Raw genomic sequence first — 10,581 nt, 5'->3', positions numbered from 1 at the left:
GGATGTTAGTGAGGTTTGGTTTATATAGGAATTGGAGGTTGCTTCTGATTGGTTGATTGTGGTTTCACTCGGATTGTTGACTTGGTACATTTACACGTGTAATATTTATGTTGTTTTCTTAATTTTTTTTACTGTCACGTTGTGGGTAATTTTATTGAAGCCGGTATTCAACTATTTTAGGTTTAACTAAAAAGTGAACATCTTGTTAAGTTACTGTCTGTATGAGGATATTTTTTTAATTTTTCACTAAAACACGTAATGGTCTGAAAATTTTTTAAGTCTCTTTGTTTTATGAATGCATTGGTGAAAGTGATGAAATGATTTAACTAGAAAAGAAAAAAGCTGATGGGGGCAAGGGCGTCACCCCACCGCTCCTGGTCCAAGGGTGAATCCATATTCAAAAATAATGTACGATTTAGGAGTAACAAATTTATATATCATAGAATGACAATCACATAAAAAGTTAAAACATAAAACGTAACTTATACCATGGATATGAAATTCTCTTCTTTTGTTCATTATGTGTCACGTCAGCGTCACATTACTCTCAATTATCTTTCATTCTAAACAACTTAACTGAGGAAATAAACAACTCTCTCCTAAGGTTGCAAAAATCACTTTGTGGACCTTAAGCGAGCAACTAGGAGTTGAAAGTTCTCGGATAATACTCGGACATAGTAATTATAAAAAAAAAAAAATTTGGATATATATATGTTAAAACAACCAAAATTCACGTAAAAAAGGTACACTAGCATGCTTTTGACCGCCAAGCTCGACTATTGACCGACTTATAGAGAATCCTAGCCCGCCTAGCCTGACTTGACCGCCTCCAACTAATACAGGCCGACTTGAAGAAAGTCTCCAAGATAGGAGTCCGAGGACCAATTAGTCAGCCTTGAAATCCAACTTTTTTACAACTATGCTCTCTCCTATGGACTAGCCCTCCTCTCTCATCCCTAGCACATTTCTCACCTTACCCGTATGTATATACGGATTCTTCACCTTCTCTCTTGGCCACATCAGACACACCTCACACACCCGTCTACCCCTTTTCACCTTACCTACAGGCATGCCCCAAGGGTAATGGATGGATGGATATTGTCTTAATCTTTTAATTATGTCTCCGTTTTTTGTTTGATCAAGTACCATTATATAATGTTTAAAAGTTTTCGCTTTATCGATACGTATTTTCATAATGAAACGCCGTTTTAGGGTTTCATTTTGTATTTTAATAAAATGTTTTTAAATTCTTAGTTTCATATCATAATGCTTGATAATGAACCATTATGATGCTAAAAAGTTTCGTTTCATTTTATTTGCTAACTTGTACCGATTTCATATGAGCTTCACTGCTTCAGTTTCAGGGTGTAAATGGGATAATATTTGTCATACAAAGAGATCTTATCAAACGGTATATAGACTATATTCGATAAATATTAAGATGCTTCACTTTAGTAAAAAAAATCATCGCGTGAAAAATCTTCAGCAAGCTTATCCGATGCTAGAAAATGGTTCTTGTTTTTTTAACTCTTCTCAAACTTCAGTAGTTCTCGTTTGAAGCTTACAAGCACGCTATATATACACACACAAGCACACCAACAAATAACTACTACTCTATCAGCATAAGGGATTCAATTCAAAGCAAAATAGAAATAGTCGCATAACACCCCTAGGTACTACTTCTCCAAAACCAAGTTTCCACACTGACCGAAAGAACTATACCTGTTCTCTCCAAAACCATGTTTTCACACTCACAGAAAGAGCTAAACGCCTCCTCTTTTTCCCGCCAATTTGTCTTTGTGTTTATTTCCACGTGATGACTTGCTTCCGTTTTTCTGCTTGGACTTTGACTTCTTCTTGCTCTTTTGAGGCTTGTTGTTTGTTACTGCATGAGAAACTGAGGTTGGAACTGGATCATAGACTTCCGGGGCCCACTTCACAGTTCGCTTTTGAGGTGGGCCGACTCGGCTACCTTTCATTGCAGATACAGGCTTTACAGTTGGCTGTGGGAAAACAAAGCATAAACAGGGCAATAAAAAGTGTCCCTTTTTATATCAGTGAATGCGGCAATTATGATTACAGAACATTATTGCACTAACTATAGGAACCAGTGTATAAAATAATACATTAAGTCTCTTTTCTTTATTTGACCCGTTCTCTGTCAATAGAATCCTTTTATTCGACTTAGGCTTGTAAAAGAACCAAACAAACATGAACGGTAGCATGCTCATGTTCGTTTGTTTAACTTAAACTGAAAGAAACGATCGAACATGAGCAATTAAATGAGCGGTTTTTCTTGTTCATGTTAGTTTATGTTCATTTGTTAATAGTATAAACGAACGGTTCTTGAGAGTAAACAAAGAAACATAGTTGAACATAGATGATTGAACATAACCGCGTGGACACCAATTCAAAGTAAAACGTAAACATCAATAGGCTGAGAATTTGAGACTAAGAAATTAATAAAACTAGACTAAACTATAACAGGTGATATTTTATTTTCTTAAAAGTACACTAAACTGTAACGGCTTACAAATTTTAAATGCGTATATAAAAGAGCGTAAATGAACAAACATGACGTGTTCATGCCCATTAAACAACGAACAAAAAAACTTGTTCACGTTCACTCATTTATCAAATAAACGAATCGCCCACTATTTCGGCTCATTTGACCGATTTAAGGTGAAAGACAGCCCATTAAAAAATAAGTGGTCAAAATTGCTACACCTACTGCAAATAAAGGCAGTATGCTTACAGACAGAGGAGATGAAGAACACGAGCAAGATGAATCTATAGCTTTGTCTTTCTTTTGAAAATCATAATCATCAAATGGTGGTTTGGATCCTTGAACCTCGTATTTGTCAATATTCATAGACTCGATTACATCATTCCCAATTTTATTCACAGAATAATCTTCAGTGACTGCATTGGTAGATTCAAGTGTACACAACCCATGACTTTTGTTTACGTCAGTAGAAGCTGACACATCGATATCCATTGTCAACAGATGGCAACTGAAACTGAAAATGTAATAAACTATGAATCAACAATAAACTGACAAATCACACCGTAACTGGTTGGAGTTAAATAACACAGATCCATTCATGTTATTGGCTGTCACTTAGGTTGTATGAAGTTAAAAAGATTCTTGTTGGATTATATAACATTCGTAAATCAATATCGTGGAGTTCATAAAATATACAAATGTATGTGTCCACACGCTTTAAGTTTTGAACCCATTAAAACAGATTATAGATAACACAGCATGCAACTATTTATTCAAGCCATCTAGATTATTATACTAATATCATGTTCAATTAATGACTGTGGGATTCAAATGCTAAGAGATTAGAGATTAGCATTCCAGCACATCATAGCAGACTTTCATTCACGTCAACATGCATACAGGCATATATCGTATATATTGAACTGGTGTTGGATTTGTTACGATCCGACATCATGCATATATACATGGCACTTAGGATAAGATTTCCATAACTAAAATGATAAGAAATCTGTTACCATGACACATTGGCTGACACCTACTACTAATGAAAAACTTTGTCATGTAGAGTCTGTACTCTGTACAAAGTTTTATAAATGAAGTAATGAGAAATCGGTTAGTTTTAGTAAAAATTCAAATTTAATCAACTCAAAAGTAATATCACCCTACAGTTCCAAAAAATATGTCGTTAGCATCTAAGATTCAACATGTAAACACCATATGCAAGACCACATTTTAAAGTAAATAAACAATGTTTACTCCCCTGCATAGTTTCAGTAAAAAATCAATATAGTGACTAAATCATTCTAAATGCAACTGTTTCCAACTTCATGCAATGACCAAACAAGCAAATATAACATGCGTAGGCGGACAGCCGTTGCTTTAACTCTTAACTATATCTAGAAAACACATAATCGTTGAACGCAGCAACAACTAACTCAAATTTGCTTTATCATGAAAAACCTGTTAAGCAATCACTGGCAAGTGAGAACCTAAAACAATGAGCTTGTAATAAAACATAATATTAAATTAGGAGTTATTTCTCACACAGAAATTGTGAATCAGTTGTAATAAAACACATAGAAAATTAGTTATTATTTGTCACACAGAAATTATTATAAATGTAACAGGAAAATAATGAATCACTTGTAATAAATCAAGATCAGCACACAATGTTACATTGAGTAGATATGTAATGTAAGGTATGAATCGAAAATGTACCTTCTGAATCAAATCCAAACAATCCGCTTATCGATTAAGCTCCGATTCACACTTCCGGTATCAAACAGAGAATACAGTAATAAAAAGCGAGAGATAACACTAGGAAAAGAAAAGAGGAATAATAGACGGAGTGCTAGCTAAGATTACCACGACGATCGCCTTTTTCAACACGAGGTTTTAAACGATGAGAGCATGAGCTGGCAGCGAAATGAAGAGTGAACGATTGGAGTGATGAAGAAGGCACCATTGCTGATGCTCTTCAAACCCTAACTCCTCTTCCAAACGACTACCAAACCGCAATTAAAAACTAATCGAGTCCGATTGGACAGATGAAAGCTTGCTTGGTCGATCCAACTAACTGATTACGTCAGTTTGGGAATCGGAAGCATACTGTTGCCTGGTAATCGAGGGGAACTTGCAATACTGAAGAGTTCTGTGGAATAATGTTCGCATAAACCGGGTTTCGGTCAACGCTACCGAACGGATGTTACGTTGACCATACGCCACCCTTTTAGATTAAAAAGGGTACCGATTTCGGTAGGGTTTTGTTAAATAATAAAGATAAATAAGGTCCGTTATTTCAGTTGTGGTTCTCAAAATACTTACGAAATCCTTTTTTTTCCATTTAGCTTTTTGTGACCATGTAATAGAGTCGGTATCTATATATTCATCTAAGGATATATCTTTCATTACAATAGTTACATGGCAGGTCGGTTTTTGTATCGCAAAACTACGCCCGCGAGCTCGATGTTTTAATCTCTTTATGATCGTACCTTTATTTACTTCGGCTTTACTAATAACTAAATTGGCTTCACTCGAACCCATATTGGAACTAGCATTTGCTGCTGCCGAATAAACTAATTTAAAAATGGGATAACATGCTCGATAAGGCATGAGTTCTAATATGATAAGTGTTTCTTCGTAGGAACGCCTAATTTAATGTAGACTTAAAGAAAAAAACAAACAGGGTTAACGAAAGTACTAAAATAGCATGATTTTGGAAGCATCAGGTGTTGATTTGCAAGAAATTTAAAAAATGTACTAAAGTTGCGTAGTTGGTCAAACATCATGTATTAAAATAACACTTAATTCAATAATGAATAAAATCCGCACTATGTTATAACCCATTAGACAAAATGGTTTTGACCCATGAATAACTATAATGAATGAGAAAAGATATTAGAAATTAGGAGAAATGTGGGGTTGACACCTAAACTTCAACATTTTGTTTTATTAGTGAAGTAACATAAGATAAGATATCATAACACTATTATATTTTTATTTGTACAAACACTAGCTCCAAAACGACAAAATTCAATTCGGGTGTTTTAACTTCTGACTAATAAAACTTAAGCCGTTTGAATCACTGTTTCGAGCTAAGTTTTACATCAGTCGACTCTTATTCTCTTCCGATCAAAAGCCATAAAACATTAGTTTAAAATCCAGAAAAATGTATAACGTCATTAAGTCCTTTTTAACAAGGAACCATTGGAGGGCAACCCTTTTAAATTTGGGACAGTCGGTGTGTATTGGCTATGTTTATTTATGCTATTTTGGTTCCAAATTTTCTTCAATCCTTTTCATATTAGTTTGTTCATCGGTTGTTGCAAATACTACTAGTCTACCATAAATCTGCAAGAGCTTTATACAAACATGTGATGCTTCTTCTAACATCTAGCTGGCAGCATCACATTGTGTCATTGTGTCTCATATCTAGTTTTTTATCACTTACCACATTAAAGGGCTTACGGTAGAAATATGAAAAATGATTCCAGATGCTGGTTCCGAACCTACGTTGACATCGGTTTCTATTTGTTTCCAAGAAACTGGTTTCGACCCGGGCATTTTAGAACTGACTACAGTGGAACCGGTTGTAGCCGCTTGTGTTCTGTTAGCCGTCATATTAAGGATTTTTAGCCGTATTTTTATAGTTCTTTGTTTTTTTAACCATTTTGCCACAATATGTATTACTACAAATAGGCACCGGATGTTTTGGATTTGATTAGACCATGTGTAGTGGTAAAAGCCTCACATTTGGGCTTTTTACAACATGTGACGCTCTAGTCAGCAATAGAGCTTTTGGTATAAAGTGGTGTAGTGGTATAAAGCCCTTGCAATCATTATCCATTAATTAATTAATTTTTATAATATAAATATTTGATTCGTTGGAATTTATTGGGTTGGGGGGGGATGGTTGGTTGAAGATTCTTTCACACCGGCGCCCATCACCAAAAAACACCCCAAAGTGCCCGAGGAGCGGTGCAGCCCAGCGCTTTCCCCATTTGCAACTTCCCTCTCACCCCAACACACAAATTAACTTTTTTTTTTCTTAGTAATGTAAGTTTACACGTTTACATCGGGAAATATTTATAATTATCGAGTCACTTCTTTATATAAAAGTCCAAGATTTACCGATGGCTACCGAAGTACAAACTTGGTATTGTTCTTCATACATGCTACTAATGATACCGACATATAGTTGCATCGAGGTCAAAGTTGCTACCGATGAGCAAACTCAAAAGTTCAAAGAATTAAGATAAAAATGGAAAAGAAAAATGCAAGGGTAAAATTGGTATTTCGAAAGTTGCAATAGCAAGTTACCAAATTTGGCTATCTATTGATGCTCGTAGAAGATAGTTTATCCATTAAACATTTAAACGTCATACAAGTACTCAGCTGATTCTCTCAGCAATCTTCTTTGTTGTTTGTTATTTCACTTGTCAAATCTCATTTCCCACTCCACTGAATCATCTCAGAGATATCATCTTTGCAGTTTTCTAATCGCTTATACTATCATACCCAGGTTCGGTTTCTTCGTCTCTTTCACTTCCACCAGTCAAATTCTTGTGTAATTATTCAAGAAATCAATATCAAACTCCTTAAATTGGTGTTACTGATAGCATAACTTAACTTCATATTCAGTTTCTCAAATGGGTTTTTGTGGGTTTTGGTTTATTAGACTCAAAGCTAAACGAAATTGTAGTTGCCCGCCAGGTGTTTGTTTAAATGCCTGAATGAGTTTTCACTTTATTGAATAAGTTAAATGGCCTTTTCTTCTTGTTTAAGTTGTGACCCATGGACACTTCCTCAAAATCTAAACCACCCAGCTGTAATTTACTCTCCCGTAAAACGGTCAAATATTGTTTCTTTTGCATCCACTAAAGACTATGATCAACTCACTGTTTCCCCTATCGAACAACAAGTTCTCGATATTGTACGTGGTGAAAACACTGAACATGCGGTCCTTGATGTCTTTAAATGGGCTTTGAACCAACCAAGTTTCGAACCTTCTTTGAGTGTTTTTGAGGAAATGATTAAAAAGCTTGGTGAAGTGGGTTCGGTTGATTCGATTAGGGGTGTGTTAGATGATATGAAACGGTCTTCGTGTAAGGTTTCTGAAGATACTTTCTTTATATTAATTGAAAGTTTTGCAAAGGTTGAATTATATGATGTGGCGGTTTGTGTTTTGCTTATTATGGAAGAAGAATTTGGAGTGAAACCGGGGACGCATAGTTATAACTTTTTGCTAAATGTTCTTGTTGATGCTAACAAATTGAAACTAGTCGAAGATGTTAACTCGTTGATGTCGAGTAAAGGAATTAAACGACATGTTTCCACTTTCAATATCTTGATAAAAGCTCTTTGTGAAGCTCATCAAATGAGGCCTGCAGTTTTGATGATGGAAGATATGTTTACTCACGGATTGGCACCCGATGAAAAGACGTATACGACCCTGATGCATGGGTTTATCGAAGACGGGAATTTAGACGGTGCATTGAGAATCAAAGACCAAATGGTATCGGCTCAATGTCAATCGAGTAACATAACCATCAATACTTTGGTTCATGGATTTTGCAAATTAGGTCAAGTTTCAAAAGCTTTGAGTTTTGTTCAAGAAATGTCGAAGGAGGGGTTTTATCCTGACCGGTTTACATTCAACACTTTGGTTAACGGGCTATGCAAATCGGGCCGTGTGAAGCATGCGTTGGAGCTTTTGGATATCATGGTTCACGATGGTTTTGACCCGGATGTGTACACCTACAACACGATTGTTTCGGGATTGTGTAAATTAGGTCAAGTTGAAGAGGCAAAAGAGATTATTAACCAAATGCTGGCACGTGACGTGTCCCCCAACACGATAACATACAACACGATAATTAGTGGTTTATGTAAGGAAAACCAAGTTGAATTAGCCTCTGAACTTGCTCTTAGTTTAACAAATAAAAGAATCGCGCCCGATGTTTGCACTTTTAATACTCTAATTCAAGGGCTTTGTTTATCTAACAAATTCGAACCCGCACTGCAAATGTTTAATGAAATGAAAACTAAAGGTTGTCAACCGGATGAGTTTACTTATAACATGTTAATAGGTTATTATTGTTCTAAAAGAAAACTTGATCCCGCTTTGAATCTTTTGAAAGAAATGGAATCAAGAATTTGCCCACGAAGCGTGATAACTTACAACACACTTATAGACGGGTTTTGTAAAAACAAGAAAGTCGAAGAAGCGGGCCAAATCTTTGACAGGATGGAGCTTCACGGGGTGTCAAGAAACGTGGTTACTTACAACACGCTTATTGACGGGCTTTGTAAAAACAAACGGGCTGAAGAGGCGGTTACACTTATGGACCAGATGATAATCGAAGGATTGAAACCTGATCAATTCACTTATAATTCAATTCTTTCTCACTTTTGTAAAGCAGGTGATATTAAAAAAGCAACTGATGTTCTTCAAGTTATGGCTACAAACGGGTGTGAGCCCGATATAGTCACGTACGGGACATTAATTCAAGGGTTATGTAAAGCGGGCAGGGTGGATGTTGCGTGTAGGTTACTTAGAACCATTCAGTTAAAGAACATGGTTGTTACACCACACTCGTATAATCCCATTATTCAAACGTTGTTTAAAAAGCGTGGTGTGGACGCTGCAATGGAGTTTTTTAGAGAGATGGAGTTAAAGGGTTGTCCGCCTGATGAGGTGTCATACAAGATTGTTTCAAAAGGATTGTGTTCGGGTGGCTGGCCCATCGGGCAGGCGGTTGATTTTGTGTTTGAGATGAGTTCTAAAGGTTATGTACCCGAGTGTAGTTGTATATATATGCTGGCTGAAGGGCTTCTTGCCCTGCAAATGGAGGATACTTTGGTTAAGATAGTGGATCAAGTTATGAAAACTGCAAAGTTTCAAGAAAATGAAGTGAATGTGATTATGGGTTTCCTTAAAATTCGTAAATTTGAAGACGCGTTGGGATCGTTGGATCGGTTTCTTAGTGTTCGGAAGCCGAAGAGAGGTTATCGATGAGGTAAAAATGTCCAGTCTTTTTGTATCTTGTTCTGGTTTTTAATTGCTAGGTTTTTAGTTTTAGGTTATCTGACCAGTTTTGCTTGTACCATGATGTTACTTGGTTATGTGTCCTAGTTTTGTGAAATTCGAGTAATTTTATGTGTTGGTGACCGGAACAGTTTCAACTGCCAATAGTAACTAGCAAGTCTACTTATTCCGACATGTAGAACCTGAATCCCCAACTCCGTCAGTAAAAGAAGCTATCTTACTAAACAAGAGGCTGTCATTGAAGCTGAAAAAATAGTACTGCATGAACAAAAGTATAATGTAAACCTTGTTATAGTGTCAGTACTCAAGTCTCTTGCTTTCATTAAGTATTTAGGATACCTGTATGCTGAAAGGTTTAATAAAATACAACCACTGCAATTGGCTTTCTATGTGGCCCCTTTTTACTTGCTATAACCCTTAATCTCCCAAAACCTTTATTATGATACTTTCATTAATAAAGTGTGACATAACATATCATGAAGTAACTTTGGAGGCTTATAGAGCAAACATGCTCTTTAAAGTAACGAAAATGATATACACATCTTAACGATTGGCATTCGAGTAGTGGGAACATCCTCTTGCAGAATTGCAAGGTAAGGTTGCATACATCAACCCAACTTGGTCCGAAACCTCTTCAGAACCTAAGCATGTGAGAGCCTTGTGCACCAGGTTTTACGATAAGCAACCAAGAGATCGGTGCACCTACTTCCATATTACAAGTAGTAAATATCACATTGCAAGTATGGAAAACCGGTACAAGATTTAGGATGACTTTCATGCATTGTACTTTGCAACAGAGGTGTGAGGTCCTCATACTCAGCCTCTCAATAAATTGAAACATAAAGGCCTTAAGGAGTGGACATATGAAAATGCAATATTCATCTTTCTTCAAGTACCCCAGTAGTTCTCCTTCAAGGAGAAAATGCATCAACAAAAATATCCTGTTAATGCAAAAAGACGAGTATAGCACCAGTAACGCTAAATATGGTGTATTGAGCATTATTTGTCATCTGAATCTTCTGTCTGA

The 10,581-nt window shown here is 36.2% G+C and overlaps 1 protein-coding gene across 1 annotated transcript; it reads left to right on the top strand.

Moving 5' to 3' along the window:
- The first annotated feature begins 7,268 nt into the window (after window positions 1–7,268).
- Window positions 7,269–9,756, top strand: LOC143577106 (uncharacterized). The gene has a single exon (XM_077061041.1). It carries the CDS (start codon window positions 7,269–7,271, stop codon window positions 9,522–9,524), a length of 2,256 nt encoding a protein of 751 aa, XP_076917156.1. The 3' UTR covers window positions 9,525–9,756.
- The last annotated feature ends 825 nt before the right edge of the window (window positions 9,757–10,581 follow it).

This window comes from Bidens hawaiensis, unplaced genomic scaffold (genome assembly GCF_021521415.1).
Source record: "Bidens hawaiensis isolate Kalapana, Puna unplaced genomic scaffold, B.hawaiensis_p1.1 tig00001461_1, whole genome shotgun sequence".
Taxonomy (NCBI): Eukaryota; Viridiplantae; Streptophyta; class Magnoliopsida; order Asterales; family Asteraceae; genus Bidens; species Bidens hawaiensis.
The sequence above is the reverse complement of the archived record's forward strand: the minus strand, read 5'-3'. Positions and strand labels throughout refer to the sequence as shown.